General features: G+C 47.9%; 1 protein-coding gene and 1 long non-coding RNA gene across 4 annotated transcripts in view; one reads left to right on the plus strand and one right to left on the minus strand.

Moving 5' to 3' along the window:
• The window catches only part of LOC147626450 (uncharacterized), a 53,330-nt gene that overhangs the window by 24,161 nt on the left and 12,436 nt on the right, over positions 1 to 16,733 (minus strand). The window contains exon 1 of one of the 3 annotated variants that reach the window (XR_015268590.1): positions 5,124 to 5,248. The exons of the other annotated variants lie outside the window; for them this stretch is intronic. This is a non-coding gene — a long non-coding RNA (uncharacterized LOC147626450). Of the gene's footprint in view, positions 1 to 5,123; positions 5,249 to 16,733 lie in introns of those variants that run through there. 3 annotated transcript variants of the gene reach the window in all.
• Positions 5,889 to 8,706, plus strand: LOC147626451 (uncharacterized). The gene has a single exon (XM_086816927.1). It carries the CDS (start codon positions 6,394 to 6,396, stop codon positions 8,515 to 8,517), a length of 2,124 nt encoding a protein of 707 aa, XP_086673053.1. The 5' UTR covers positions 5,889 to 6,393; the 3' UTR covers positions 8,518 to 8,706.

A 16,733-nucleotide genomic window follows, 5' to 3' on the forward strand; every position in this document is an offset into this window, starting at 1 on the left:
AACTAGCTCAGTGGGAAGCCTAAACCGGGATCCCTAACAGTGGGTTCTACATCCAGGCCACAGGTGACACAAGGCCTGGCCGGTGATGCAAGTCCTAGCCTTATTACAAGCAACACAAAGCTCCCCGGCCTCCTGCCCCTTGGCACAAGACCACTTGGGCGGCCAAATGGTGACGGATATTCTTTCAACTTGAGAAGATATTGGAGCTCCTTTCGACGAGAACTAGGTTTGTCTTCATCTGGTGGAGTGCTCAACTTGGTGTATACCAGATAGGGTCCCAAGTACCCACTGAAGGGCTCCCTCCCGAACAAGTATTTGTTTTGATTGCTACAAGTAAGAATGAGTACAGCAAGACCGAACTTAATTTGCCCAAAAGATTGGATTGAATTGTTGCCTTAGTTAAGGTTTATGTTTATCTGTATATGGTGGCAGTCTGCTGCCAAATATCTCCCAGGTTTGAGGGCTGCAGTTGATGACCTCCTCCTTTGCATTAATATCCATGTATCCAGCTGATTAGAGTTGCTAGGGATCAAGCATAGGTAGAAAATTGAAGATGGGCAGAATGAGGAGAAACACAAATAAGGGCTGGGGGCCACGTAGTGCTGGTGGCCAACCTACAAAAATAGGAGTTTTTCCCCATTTCAGCTGGCTGACTGGGGTTCCATGGCCCCTGTGTTCATGGGCCTTGGCCAAAGGCTAGTGTGGACAGCCCATAAACTATCCACAGACCAAGCTACACCTTGCCCACTTTCCTCGAACCATATCTTTAGCAAACTCCATGTCTGTTGTTGTTGCTAGTGCCTAGGACGTAGGGTTCACATGCACAAAGACCCAGGGGGAATGGCACTCCCGTGAGTCGGGTGCCACTTGAGGCACACCAAGAAAGGCTTTCAGGCAACGGTTCCAAGGGAGGATGATCCTCCAAGGGGTGGAGTGAGTGATAGGCTCAATACTCAGGAAAAGAAAACCAAAGAAAGTGTTCAAGGACAGGGCATGAAGTGACAGGGGACACGATGGAACAAATGCATAGATCTTCAGAGTTGGAGTGGATTTGGAGACCGGCCAAGGTTTTTCACTGAAAAGGTGCCAAGAAGGGAAGGATGACAGGTTTGGGACTCCAGGGATGGACAATGGGATGATCCATCATCCAAGAATAGAATTTGGAATCCCGTCATCAAGTTTAGCAGAGGGGAAGGTCATGTGCAAAACATGTGCTAGCTGAACCTAGGGCTGATCCTTGAAGGGCAACAAGATAAAGAACCAAATTTTGGAGCATACACTGCTGGTGTGGGTAGGGAAGGACTAGTGGAGGACAAAGGAGGCTGTCAGCCAGCGCATGAATGGGAAAAGAGACCTGTCGGCTGCAGCAAATTGGCATGATTTTGTCCAAGTCCCAGGACCTGACCGACAGCAGGTCGGCCAATTCACTAGGAAATTCCCAAGGCCCATTTAAGACGTGTGCTCATTGTTTTGTTTATTCAATCCTTCCTTAGACTGAGTCATAGATTTAGGATTAGATTAGGTGAAGTACACCTTTTGATGGCAGCCTATGGCTTGCAAGATTTGTACACCTTTTTGTAGTATAGAATATATTGAATACTCAGCTATCTCTCTCTCTTTCTCTCCATCTTCTGTATGCATTTTACATCAAGCATGTTCTAGGATGGTGTTTAGGACTGAAAGAAGACTCCCAGAGCTTCTGCAGGTGACATTGGTAATCAAAACATCATCTCAGCAAGGCTAAACACTGATTCAATCCCAGATGAAGGTGCATCGTCCAAGGAAAGGAACACAAGACATGGAAGAAGTTCGCAAGAGGTTGGTTGGTGGTGTTTCACAAGACCCAAGGGGAATGACAGTCCTGTGAGTCGGGTGCCACTTAGAAAAGGCTTTCAAGCAACAGATCCAAGGGAGGATGATCCTCCAAGGGGTGGAGTGAGTGCCAGATTCAACACTCAGGAAAAGAAGACCAAAGAAAGTGTTCAAGGATAGGGCATGAAGGGATAGGGGACAGGATGGAATAGATGCATAGATCTTCTTCAGACTTGGAGTGGATTTGGAGACCGCACAAGGTTTTCAGTGAAAAGGTTGCCAAGAAGAGAAGGATGACAGGTTTGGGACTCCAAGGATGGACAATGGGATGACGACAGTCATCCAAGAATAGAAGTTGGAATCCCGTCATCAAGTTTAGCAAAGGGGAATGTCATGCAAGACATGTGCAGGCTGAACCCAAGGCCAACAAGATAAAGAACCAGATCAAAACCAGATTTTTGAGCATATGTTGCTGATTTGAGCAGGGAAGGACTAGTGGAGAAAAAAGGAGGCTGTCGGCCAATGCATGAATGGGAAAAGAGACCTGTTGACTACAGCAAATTGGCATGATTTTGTCCAAGACCTCGCCGACAGCAGGTCGGCCAGTTCACTAGGAAATTCCCAAGGCCAATTTAAGGCATGTGTGCCATAGTAACAAGAAACGCCATTCCCGATGGTCTGGAACGGCGGAACAGTGTTTCCTTTTTTTTTTTCCGGAAAAACGATCCTTCTATTAGTTAATGCGAAAACGCCATAAGGCTACAAAGCTCACCTCGCAAGGAGGGATAGAAAAACAGAGTGAACACCTGAGCTCCACCCCCGTGGTGGCTGGCCGCTCTCTGGGGGGGCTACCTAGTAGTACATGTGGGAGGTGAGAAAAGCCAAACTAGAGGCCTATAGTGCCAAGTGACATCCTCGCCCCTCGCGGTGAGGAAAGGGCCAGGCTGCCAAGTGCGGAGGAAAGCCTTGCGGCGCCCTCTCATGCGATCCGAGTCGCCCTGTGACCTCTCAAGGTGTGAATGATGTCCACCCAGAGGGCCTGTATGACCTCCGCCGGTGGAGTTGCCTGGCGGTCAATGGCCTCCCTGCATCGGGCTCTCCATATGTGCCAAGCCGTCATGCTACTGATCATCTCCCATCTGTGCCCGACCCCCTCCTGAGGGGCTGCCGAAGAGAAGTCTGGCGTCGGAACCACCGCCATCGCCCTGTCAGAGACCTGGATGGTCGCACTGCCAGGGACGTCATATCCAAGGGCCAGGCCGCTGTCCGTGGCCCAAGCCACCGCACCCCACGTCACCAGCATCTCACCTGGTGAGCCTGCAAAAACCATCCTGAGAGCGCGCTGCCAGACCTGCTGTGCCTGTGGGCAATCCCATAAGCAGTGCCGCTGCGACTCCTGTGCATGGCCGCACCGAGGGCAGGACGCTGGGTGTCTGCCAAAATCTAGCCAAGCCCCCACAGCCAGTCCTCTATGCGCTGTGAGCCAGAGAAAAAGCGTCACCTTCCGGGGCCGGAAGCTGGCCCAAAGGCGCTGCCAGAAGTCCCTAAGAAAGGCAGGGGAGAGCCCCTGTCGCCGCCAATGCTCGGCCGCCGCCGCCGGGGTGCTCGCTATCCTGTGCCTCTGAATCCGCCGCCCCAGCCTCGCTGTGTACTGAAAAAAGGGGATGCCTGGGCTGGTAGGGGCCGGGTAGGGATCTCGCCAAAACCACTCACCTGGATCCCACTGAAGGCGAATAAGAGGCTTGCTGTCCCAAGCCCATAATCTCCAAGAACAGTCCTCCCCTATCGAGGCCGGTGAGGGGTCTACATGCCATTGTCTCTGATGAAAGCCGACCACCCGCACCCTCTGAAGAATACAACCCTGGAGCCCATCCAAATCTAGTCGTGTCCTCTGAAGCTGGCCACCCTCTCCCACCTCGAAAGTGAGTGGGGCGACTCTCTCCGCTGTGCCGCAAACAGCTAGAAGGATCTCATGCCGAGTAAAGACACCCATCCACTGTGGAGGTGGAGGGTCCTGTACTGGGGTCCCCCACTCCCGGGGGATGGCCGCCTCAATGTCCTGTCTCATCAACTCTCTGCCCCTCATCCCACTGAGTCTCCTCTCCTGAGCCTCTAGAGATAGCTGCTGAAAACATATCCAGTCGTCTAGGGACTGGGCTGGGCCGGAGCTCAACGGGCCCCACGACACGTGAGACCGCGATCCAACCATATGGCCACTGGGAAGTCGAATCAAGGGGTTCCAGATCAATGGCTGCCTCAGGCGCTCCTCATCGATGCCCGGGGGAGTCTGGAAGAGTGACGGCCTCAGATGCGCCCAGGCCCTCAGAAGGCTAGCTGCAAAGCGCTCCTCGAAGCCAAGGCCCACTCCTCTGGATCGCTGCTCTGTAAAGATCCACCTGATGCTGGGGGTCCAAGGGCTGCTAAGAGAAGGAGTGCGGCTGAGCATCCTGGAAACAAGAAACTCCTTCCACGGCTCAGCGCCTGGCAGGAGGCCACGAACTACCAACTTGCCAAGCAAAGCTCGGCTTTGGCAAATAGGATCAACAATGCCCAGGCCGCCTCTCTCCCTCGGCTGAGTGATCACAGCCCATGCCACTTTGGCCCTGGCGGGCCGCCCGTCGCCACCGGACCAAAGAAAGTTCCTGATGAGCCTCTGCACCTGGCCAATGCATGCCCGAGAGAAGGCCCAGCAAGAAGTGATGTACCACATGGTAGCAAGCAGAACCTGGTTGGCCACAACTACTCGGCCAGCCAGAGATAAACGAGCGGTACTCCAATACAAAAGCTTCTTCCGAATGCTCAGAAGAAGGGGGGCTATCTATTGCTCCGGAGATATGTCAATGTCCACATAGCATCCCAAATAACGCACTGTAGTGCCGGGGGGCAGCCACTGAAAACCATCAACTGGCCTCCAAGTCGGGGGGAGCATAGAACTGACCCACAACCCACACCACTTGTGCCAGTTGATCAAAGCGCCCGAAGCTCTGCAAAACCTGTCCATGGCTGAGACGAAGCGGCGGAGGTTCTCCTCACCTCCCTGAAGATAGACAGCAGTGTCATCCACAAACTCCGAGTCTAGGAGCTCCTCCGAGGTGCGGATGGGAAGCTGGAGGCCCCGCAAACCTGTATCCTGTGCCGCGGAACGGTGTTTCCTATGCAGAAGGAATGCCGGAACGGTACGGAATGGCTGCTGACTTGGAGTTTTTTGTCGAAACGGGCGTTGCCATTGCGGGAACAGATCAACCGATTCTGGAATGGTTGTTTCATATGACAACTAGAAATGCAACGGCCATGGTACCTAATAGACCCACCTTCTGCACGCGAGCTTTCTGTTCCGGAAGTTCCGTCTATCGGCTTTGCAGCTCCATCCGCCGCAGGAGCAATTCTGTCCGAGCGCAAGCGTTTCCATCCACAGGCGACTGTTCTTATGCGCTGCCACTTAGCCTCCCTGCCACCCGTTTCGGCCTCCACAGTGGGTGGCGCTATTGCCAAGGGCTCCACCACCACCCAACCATGGTTGTTTCTCGTACCGGTACGAACCTATTCGTACCGTACGGTACGATCACCCGCCCCCCAACTTGAGAAAAAAATTCCAAATGCTCAAAAAAAATATAAATCGTGCTCAACGAAGATCCCAAATGCCCACAATACTTCGCGACTTTTGTGTCCACTCAATATACCTAAAAAATTTGGCAAGGTAGACTGGTAGTGTACACTTGATTGGTAGGATGAGAGAATCTTGCTACATCACTTGGAGATCCCTGGTATAGGTAGGCTAGACAGTCAAATCCTCAAGTTATGTACGAGGGAGGAGATTTGGACAAGGCCATTTTGATCTATAGAGGAGTCCCTAAACCAATCACCCTAGATGCACTGCCCGTATTTGTGCAAGGACAGTCATAAACGCTACACTAGGAGACCTTTGGTATCGCATTACCCATGCAGGCTCTTTTTTGGAGACAATTGGGAGATCCAATTGGGAGAGACACATCTCCATGTTCTAGTTCCTCAAGCACAGACTCCTCCCCCCCCAACCTTTCCTCACATTCAAGCTTGAAGCTCCATAGTTTGTAAGCATAGTTGCAAACATTCGCGAATGCATGGCGTTGCAAACGTTTGCAAACGTTTGCAAACGTTTGTAGTTTGCATCCCTTTGCAAACTTGACCTGCAATTTTTTTAACACTTACGAATTGGGCCACTTTTGGGCAATTTTTTCATTACGCGGACACCTCCGCTCCTTGCGCGCTGTCGACCAGCACTACACGCCTACGCGGAAGCGCTTCCGCCCCCTGCGCGCTGTCGACCAGCACTACACGGCGCACACCTTACGCCTACGCTCTTCCCTCCCTGCGCGCTGTCCAGTGTCGACCAGGCTCCAGCAGCGAGCAGTGAGCACTGCACGCCTACGGTCTCTGCTCCGGGCTCCCTTGCGTGTCTCTACTCACCCACAGCCTACAGACCACAGCGAGGCCCAGCCGCCCAAGGGGCTTCTGACCCGCGAGCTTCCGACTCCCGAGCTTCTCTGGAGTCTCTACTACCGAGTGAAGGACTTCCTGCCTTCAAGCCTTGGAGATTTGAGAATGGGAAAATCCTCGGGACCGGAGTGGGAATATGTAACCCGCTTGGAAAAGAAAGGAAGAGGGATGTATCAGTGCAGGTGTAAATTTTGTCCTCATGAGTGGATAGGTGGGCCTTTGCGAATTCGTGCTCACATCCTAGCCATTTCAGGGCACGGTGTGGACAAATGTGAGCATGCCCTAGAGGATGTGAAAGATATATGCAGGCGATTGCATGTCAAAGCTGACCCTATGTATGATAAAAAGGCAATTGATGATGCGGTGGGGGATTTGGGGGATGCTGCTCAGGATGTATCAAATGTGGCAGCTTCAATGTCAAATGTATGTGGTTCTTCTAGTACATGTAACGAGGCAGTTTTTGCAAACAAAAGACAAAGAGTCTCTAAGGGTAGCCATTCTCAAGGAAAATTGGGAGCAGCATGGCAATTGCAAGCAAGAAAAAATGCAACAATTGCAGTGCGGCGTTTCTTCTATGCAGAGGACATTGCTCATTGCAAAGTGAGAAGTCCGTATTTTTTGGATATGGTCAAAGCCATTGGCGAAGCCGGAGCCTCATACAAGCCACCTTCATATGAGGCATTGCGTGTTAAGGAGTTGAGAGATGAAGTCAAATGCATAGATAGAGATTTGCTTGGCATAAGAGATAAATGGAAGAAATATGGATGTACAATTGTATGTGATGGCTGGTCCGACACCAAGAAAAGGCCAATCATTAATGTGCTGGCATCATGTATTTATGGCAGTGTGTTCTTAAAAGCTGTTGACACAAGCGGTCAATTGAAATCGGGAGAGTTCATCTTTGGTATCCTTGAAGATGCTATTCTTCATGTTGGTCCTACCAATGTTGTGCAGGTATGCATGGACAATGCATCAAATTGTGTGGTTGCGGGAGAGCTTGTCGAGGCTCAATGGCCTCATATCTTTTTTACGCGTTGCACATGCCATTGTTTGGATTTGCTATTTGAAGACATTGGCAGCTTGACATGGGTTTCCCCCGTTCTTGAGTGGGCAAAGAATATTGTGAAGTTTATAACAAGGAAGCCAACTCTTTTGGACATGTTTCGAAGGTACAGCAAGAAGGAGCTTTTAAAGCCAGCAGAGACACGTTTTGCTTACACATTTATTGTATTGTCAAACTTGCTAGATGAGAGAGTCTACACTGGCTTGAGGAAGATGGTTGTAAGCGATGAATGGACAAATGCAAAACAGGTGAAGAACAAAGTTATTGGCTTGGAGATTACAAGCAAAGTGTTAGAGACAAGATTTTGGCAGGATGCAAGACAGATTGTGAAAATAATGGCACCTATTTTGAAGATTCTTCGCATGGCTGATAGGGAGGGAGCCACCATGGGATTAGTTTATGAGCTCACAGATAGGATGGTGGAAAGCATACAAAAAATGACAGGTGTTGATGAATGCAAATTGAACCAAGTAAAGGCTTTATGTGTTGACCGTTGGGACATGATGCACTCTCCTCTTCATGCCACAGGCTATGTATTGCATCCAATTTGGAGAGGCAAGGGACAAGAAGCAGATGAAGAGGTGCAAAATGGATGGATGACATTTATTGAGCGTTATACGCATGGAGATGTTGTTGAGCAAGGTGCATTGATAGATGAGTTGGATAATTACAGGTCATTGAAAGGTACTTTTTCTCGCCCACTTGCTCTAGATGAAAGCAGAATGCATGAAGGGGTAAAGTGGTGGGAGTCTTTTGGTGCAAGCACCCCTAAATTGCAACAACTTGCCATTCGAGTGCTTTCTCAAGGAACTACATCTTCCCCATGTGAGAGAAATTGGAGCACTTTCTCACTCATTCATACCAAAAAGAGGAACAAGTTGAAACCTTCAAACACTGAGAAATTGGTATACATACATACCAACCTTCGACTTGTTTCCAAAATCAAGGCAAGAGGGTATGAGAAAGTGGAGGTAACTTTGGAAATGATCAACAAGGAGAAAGATGATGAGAGACTTCTTTCTTCACAAGAGGCTCGTGAGTCTATGGAGGATGAGGAAGAAGAGGACATGCATGCAGTTGGTACTGAGCAGGCTGAAGCTGATATTGTTGAGACAGATGAGGATGCTACTTCATCTTCTTCCTCTGAAGAGGAAGATGATGAATGATCACGATTCACCATGTACATGACCTCTCACACACGGGCACTTTTTACCTTGGCTGGACAAGGGTTTTTTCCCCGTGTGAGCACACTTCACTTTTAGTGTGTTGGGCTCTTTGCCTTGGGACTACAGTCTAGTACTCTGACTTATGTACTTCACTCTTTATGCAATAATATGAGTATTGAGTACATTTCCAGCACTCTTGAGTCTTGAGTCTTAAGTTCTAAATTCTAACATCTTTTAAGTTTCAAGCTTTCAAGTTTTTCATTGTGTTTTCAAGCATTGACTTTGAACATTCTATTTATGCCCAAAAAAATTATTTTTTTAACCTACCACCACGAATGCGAATGCATCCACCCTCAATGCATTCTTTTGCAAACTCGGCATTCTCGAATGCGAATGCACGAATGCAAAGAATGCTTGCAACTATGTTTGTAAGTGTTTAAAAAAAACATATTTTATCGCACAGTATCCCAAAATTTCATATCGTACCAAAAATTCCCATATGGTTTCGTATCGTACGGTATCGTATTTTCGTACCGTGACAACTATGCACCCAGCCACCCGGCGGAGCTCCAACCCATAGTGGGCGGCGACTTGCTGAGCCCCACCACACTTGTGGCTTATGTAGCAGAGGCCACATTTTTGCAAAAATATTGGTCTCCATTCTGTCATTGTCTTGGTTCCGTCCGCCGACGTTCGCTCTGTCGCCGTCGACTTAGACTTCTCCGGCTCCGTCTGCATCGTGCCAACTCCCACCGTCTCCCACCGTACTGTTAGTAGTCATCTCCTGCCTGAATATTTACACCAGGGCCTCTCTTGTGGGTGTGCCCGCCCGATTTAGGTGTTTTCTCATTTTTCCCCACTCTCCATATTTTTTTCTATTTTTTCCCTATTTTATTCTAGTGTGGGAGGCTGTCTTGTGGCTCTTGGATGACCAAGTTGTGATGGCTGACTGCTCCTACTTCTCCATGACTCACTCTGAGTGCTGGCCGACTGGAGATTCAGCAAGTCGGGTGTCATCAGAGTGCTCTCGGCTGCCTTATGTGCTAGCCGACTAGATTATAGGGGCCATATAAAATGGCCCCTTCCCCCACACACTTCATATTCTGTATTTCGGGATTTCTCCCTCTCTATTGCTGTGTTTTTCTGCAGTGCACTTGCTCTTGTTGAAACTCGCGGCGGGTGCCCAGGGGACTAGGGCCTTTGACACACTTGTTGATACCATCAATGCATATTAAAACATTTAAACATGGCCATAGCCTTAACACACATCCATCATCACTTTGCATAAAACATAAATCTGGACAAAACATCCACAAATGCTGAAAATGGAGCTTGCACGTGTGACACCGCATAGAGGCCGGAATGGGCCGACCCCCCCCCCCCCCTTGGAGTATTTTATTACCCAAGGAGAATAATATCCTGTACAAGCTTTGAGGGCCTTACTCTCCCCACGGGAGATGCCGGATTATCCCTATACAAATGCCATAACACAACCCAACACAAGGCTACCAAGCCGGAACATAGGCTGTAGAAATGCCGAGCCAACAATATAATCCATATACCTCCATGTGGGTACTGATTCTTCCCCAAAAACCACGGGTCTTCATGCAATAGAGCTGGTACAGCAAGTACAACTCTCCATTCAACCGGTACAACAGGTACAATGGTTGGTACAACAAGTACAGTGGCTAGTACAGCAGGTTTAGTGGCTGGTACAGCCAGTACGGTGGCTGGTAAAGCTGGTACAGCTGGTACAGCAAGTACAAATGTTGGTACAATGACTAGTACAGCAAGCACAGTGGCTGGTACAGCCGGTACGATGGCTGGTACAGCAGATACAGTGGCTGTTACAGTCGGTACGATGGCTGGTACAATAGGTACAGCAAGTACAAATGCTGGTGCAACAAGTACAATGGCTAGAAATCATAATAAATGATTAAATACCCTTGCCTTCAATATTTCTTCGCGATGGAAGCCTCCAAAACAGTCCCCAACAACCGGTATTCTTCATGGGCAGCCTTCAAGAGAGAGAGAAAGAGAGTAGCCATCATTAGGGCAGCCTTCAACAGTGGTAGAGGCTAGTGTGCAGCAAGAGAGCCTCCCTTAATGAAGAGAGAGGGCTCCAATTTATAGATTTGGGCCTCCCATGAGCTAAAATGGCAAGAGAAGGCTACGATGACAAGTGGAGAGCCACACAATAGCTGAAGTGACAAGTGTGAGGCCACTTGTCTCACTTTAATCCACTTTCTAACAAATGTCAGGCCACTTGTCTCACTTTGGTCCACCTCCTTGCCACATGTCCCAATCTAAGAGATGGGTCCTTCCATAAACTTTATCTCTAAAAATATCCCAACTAATAGACATTCTGTCATAGGCGCTTTGCCAACTCTTGGTATCTGCTCAAATCCAGATGTAATGACGCGAACAAAATTTCCATCGGAGTCGGGCCAAAAATAGCAACTCTCCTAAATTTTGGGAGTGTGGTCCTTTGTATTCTAGGATAATCCCCCATTCCCAAAGCTTGTACTTTCCAAATATTTAAACATCTTGGAGTCCACCAGACCCCTTTCAGACTGGGAAATGTCCAGGGTGGTGACATCCTCCCCAACTTCTTAAAAGTTGTCCGCAACTTTAAGCTTCAAGCCATATATTCAAGATATAATCATGTCCCATCGATTGAGCGAGACGAGACAGTTTCAAAAATCCAATATAACTGAAGAATCCATGTCCCAAAGAAATGGGCGAGACTAAATAAGTCTCCATAATACCAATATCAAAATCATGTCCCAAGATAAATGCGTGAGACAAAAACAGTCCCATAAGTCCAGATATCATAATCATGTCCCAAGATAAATGGGCGAGACAAATCAGTCCCATAAGTCCACATATCATAATCCATGTCCCAAGTAAATGGGCGAGACAAAACAGTCCCATAAGTCCAGATATCATAATGCATGTCCCAAGTAAATGGGCGAGACAAAACAGTTCCATAAGTCCAGATATCATAATCCATGTCCCAAGTAAATAGGCGAGACAAAATAAGTCTCCTGCCAACAAGACATCGGTCCACATGACCTTTGGCATAGACATAAGTCCCGTCATGTCCACTTTACCACTTGCACTCCGTGTTGGTACTCTGACCACACACCTTGGATGAGAGGTGGGCTCAAGTAACAAGATAAAACAATCACTCGGAGGCATAGATGACTAAGCATTTCTGCTACACATAGTTTATAGGCATTTCGGCCACCAATAATTTGTAGGCATTTCGGCCACCAACTCACACTACCCTCTCACGTGCCCATGTTCCCTTCCATCTGCTCTCTATTGTTCCACCCACACATGGTAGAAACAATCTTCAAGAGAGCACGTAGGACAAGAGAACACTACACAGGGTATGTTGTGCTTGTCACTACCCTTTGAAGTGCCCATGTTCCCTTTCATCTGCTCTCTATTGTTCCACCCTCACATGGTAGAAAAAATCTTCAAGAGAGCACGTAGGGCAAAAGAACACTACACAGGGTATGTGAATCATGAGTTTCATAAGTCCAATGCATCCCAAATAAAGGGAGCCAAAAAGAATAATCCATAAACCTGAGCATGGATCCAAATCCCTAGAAAAGAAGTCCAAGAATCCATAGACCTGTATACCATAACTCTTACCACATACTCCGTGCTAACCACACACCTTGGAGTAGAGGTGGACTTTATCCATAAAAGCATCATATCCATGAGATATCCAAAGATTTCTTCTCTATAAACTCGGACAGATTCGTCCATAGAAATTTCTTGTGAAGCCCAATATCTATATAAATCTCATCCAAGAAAGAAATCTCCATGGATATATTCCATCCCAATAAAGGGAGCCATGAAAAGAATTCATCCCATTAAAGGGAGCCATAAACAATGTTCCCCTGAAACCATCTCAAGGCAAACAACAACACCTTTCTCCTTGCATAGCTATACAAGGATTAGTGAATATCAAAAACACTTCATAGTAAATAGCCAAAGCACCAACTTTGCAAACTCAAAGTATACTTAGCTTTTCTTTGCCAGGTTGGTCATGAAGCCAAAAGAAATATCTCGTCACCATATCCTTAAGATATCCTAAGATATATCTCCATATAGCTTGCCTGTAAGCTTGATAATATAATCCACAATATCCATATGGAAAGAGTGCTAAACGTGTGCACATAAAGCCAACTCCATACTTCCAAGATAAATTTTGTGAATTCATAAATCCTTAGACCAAGCTGTCTATTGCTCATGTTCTTGCTTCATAGGCTCCGAAGTGACTGGCCATGCTTAATAGCAATGATGGTAAGTGTGGTCCCCACTCGAGATCTTTTCTCTTCCTTATTGATAGAAGGAAGCCTCCGCTTCCAAGAAAGCCTATGCTCTGATACCAATGAAACTCGCGGCGGGTGCCCGGGGGACTAGGACCTTTGACACACTTGTTGATACCATTAATGCATATTAAAACATTTAAACATGGCCACAGCCTTAACACATATCCATCATCACTTTGCATAAAACATAAAGCTGGACAAAACATCCACAAATGCTGAAAATGGAGCTTGCACGTGTGACACCGCATAGAGGCCGGAATGGGCCGACCCCCCCCCCCCCCCTTGGAGTATTTTATTACCCAAGGAGAATAATATCATGTACAAGCTTTGAGGGCCTTACTCTCCCCACGGGAGATGCCGGATTATCCCTATACAAATGCCATAACACAACCCAACACAAGGCTACCAAGCCGGAACATAGGCTGTAGAAATGCCGAGCCAACAATATAATCCATATACCTGCGTGTGGGTACTGATTCTTCCCCAAAAACCACGGGTCTTCATGCAATAGAGCTGGTACAGCAAGTACAACTCTCCATTCAGCCGGTACAACAGGTACAATGGCTAGTACATCAAGTACAGTGGCTGATACAGCAGGTTCAGTGGTTGGTACAGTCGGTACGGTGGTTGGTACAGCCGGTATGGTGGCTGGTACAGCCGGTACGGCAAGTACAAATGTTGGTACAATGACTAGTACAACAGGTACAGTGGCTGGTACAATTGGTACAGTGGCTGGTACAGCCGGTACGATGGCAAGTAGAGCAAGTACAAATGCTGGTGCAACAAGTACAATGGCTAGAAATCATAATAAATGATTAAATACCCTTGCCTTCAGTATTTCTTCGCGATGGAAGCCTCCAAAACAGTCCCCAACAACCGGTATTCTTCATAGGGCAGCCTTCAACAGTGGTAGAGGCTAGTGTGTAGCAAGAGAGCCTCCCTTAATGAAGAGAGAGGGCTCCAATTTATAGATTTGGGCCTCCCATGAGCTAAAATGGCAAGAGAAGGCTACGATGACAAGTGGAGAGCCACACAATAGCTGAAGTGACAAGTGTGAGGCCACTTGTCTCACTTTGATGCATTTTCTAACAAATGTCAGGCCACTTGTCTCACTTTGGTCCACCTCCTTGCCACATGTCCCAATCTAAGAGATGGGTCCTTCCATAAACTTTCTCTCTAAAAATATCCCAACTGGTAGACATTCTGTCATAGGCGCTTTGCCAAGTCTTGGTATCTGCTCAATTCGAGATGTAATGACGCGAACAGAATTTCCATCGGAGTCGGGCCAAAAATAGCAACTCTCCTAAATTTTAGAAGTGTGGTCCTTTGTATTCTAGGATAATCCCCCATTCCCAAAGCTTGTACTTTTCAAATATTTAAACATCCTGGAGTCCACCAGACCCCTTTCAGACTGGGAAATGTCCAGGCTGGTGACACTTGTGTTTTCAGATCTTGTCTTCATCTCCGCTGCATATTCTGACATGGTATCAGAGCTCTAGGCTCTTGATAGATCTTGGGAACTGTGTGAGCAAGAGGGGGGCTGTTTTGTTGCTGATTGGTGGACTGTTTTGGACCGTTAGGGAAGAGGAGAAGCAAGAGGAAGGCGAGCTGATTTGCTGGATAGCCACTTGCAGGTTTAAGTTCTTCATTTTTCCCACCCACCCACCCTTTTCAGTTACACCCCTACAATGGCAGATTTACTTGAGATGGCTGAGAAGCATGTGAAGATCCCGACACTCCCCACGTTCCTAGTGGACCGTCAGTTGGACGGGAACAACTACGGGATATGGAAGGTAATGATGGAATCTGTTTTGGAGTCTTACGACCTTGCTGATTTCATTGTTGTTGGGGTTCCACGGCCAGAGTTAGAGGAAGGGGAGTTACCCTCGATTCAGAAGAAACATGAGGCACAAGCACAGTTATGGGATCGTGTCAATGCCAAGGTCCATTCTTTCATTTTCCTCAACTGCACACCGCAGGTAATCAATCATATCAAGCATATGACGCTGGCCAGAGGTATATGGCAGCATTTGGCTTCTCTCTATAACAGGGTATCACCCATGAAAAGGATTTCCTTGGAAGTACAAATGCGGGTGATGAATCCTGCAAGGTCGTCGACGATGCGGGAGCACATCAACAAGCTGCAAGCTCTTCAGCAGGAAGTTCTCCAAGCTGGGAAAGAGATATCATCGGAGGATATGGCCATTACGTTGCTGTCGCATTTGCCCTCTTAGTACTCAGCATTTTACTCTTCTTTGATTACCAATGCCAGGCTTAGCACCATCACCTTGGAGGAGCTTGTGCCCATGGTCTTGGACTAGGAGGAAAGATTCACGAACCCTCCACAGGGCGGAGGTTCGGAGGCCTTAACTGACCCCAACGGTCGAAAGGCCGGAATAACAACAACAAGGGCAAAGGGAAGGCTTCATCGAGAAGTCTTCTGAGAAGAAGCCCGACACAGACCGAGAGAAACTAAAGACCGAGAGGACCTGCAATGATTATGGCGAGAAAGGTCACTATTGGAGGAAGTGTCCTAAGCAGACTGGGAAGAGTGCTGATTCGTCAGCTTCAGCTGCAAAGACTCCAGCCTTTGTGCACTTAGAGATGATGGACTCAGATACTTCATCTTCTTCGAGCGAGGATGCAGTTGGCTTCACCGCAAAGGATACGAGGGAATGGATGCTCGACAGTGGTGCTTCCAGGCACATGACTCCTTCCCGTGACTTCTTTTTGGATCTGCTCAGTACATCCAAACTCAAGCACAAAGAGCAAATTATATTTAGCTGGCATCCCTTGTAGATTTTAGTATTTACAGTCTAGATTTGGCTCTCTCCACATAAACCAGCATATGTACATCTATCTCCACCAGAGGCTCATCAAAGCCCCAATCATTGACATCCTCATGCTCTTCCACCTCTTGTTTGTACACATCCAAGACACCCTCTTGGCAAATAGAAAGCTCATACAAATAAAACTTCAAGTCTCAAGCACCTACTCCAAAGAAAAATGCATGTACTAACTCACTGCAAGCCATTCAGTCTGTACATTTGCCAGGGCATTCAGGGCAAAGTTTTATTGCAAACCATGCATCCCATATGTACACGGACTCAAAACACCTTTACAGAATTTTGCCTAACACCGGTAGCAGTCTCGAGGCCCGCGAGGGCAGCTTCGTGGTGGTATGGGACGTCGCGAGGAGGAGATTGGTCGGTACGTCATTCTAGTTAGCTCAGCTCGTGGCTCGGTGGGGACAGCCAAGACTGTGGGCTTGCCCACGGCTGTCATCGTTGGGAGGTGAGTCAGGCCTGCACCCCCTTGTTGTTTGTGGTTGCAGGATTCGAGTCTCGAACCAAGATCGATCACGAGGGGATCCGTGGGGATTTGACGGTGGTATCAGAGCATACCTCGTGAACGAGCAAGTCGGTAGGTAGAGAAGATGAGGTCGAAGAAAGGTATGTGTAAAAAAGTTTGCTGTTTTTTCTGTGCATACTGCTGTTTTCAGAATAGTATGTGTCTTTTCTTCATCAAAGAAACCCATGTTGATGGGAGATGGTAGTCTTAGAAGGGTCGTTTGCTTTGCAACGAGGAGGAAGATGGCTTTGAACTGTATAAACAGTTTCAGCAGTGAGAGAAACAGAGAACAAAAAAGCACGTTTGCTTTTCATTGAACGAGTGAGAGAGGCAGAGCGAAGAGAGATGCGAAGGGTTGAAACGTGGTGGCGTGCTGGACAACGTGCTAGAGGTCGTGTTGGCACCACGTTTGTGGGCAGCGTTGTGGCAGGCGAGTACACAGTCGGCCAAGAAAGCACATTCGCACACGTTCGTGTGCAAGCCTTGTGCGCAGGTGGACTTGTACGCAGGCAAGGA

This window comes from Cibotium barometz, chromosome 22, assembly GCF_041138505.1.
Source record: "Cibotium barometz isolate CiBa-2024 chromosome 22, ASM4113850v1, whole genome shotgun sequence".
Taxonomy (NCBI): domain Eukaryota; kingdom Viridiplantae; phylum Streptophyta; class Polypodiopsida; order Cyatheales; family Cibotiaceae; genus Cibotium; species Cibotium barometz.

Coding starts and splice junctions, on each gene's coding strand:
- LOC147626451 (XM_086816927.1), top strand. CDS start 6,394: ATGGGAAAATCCTCGGGACCGGAGTGGGAATATGTAACCCGCTTGGAA.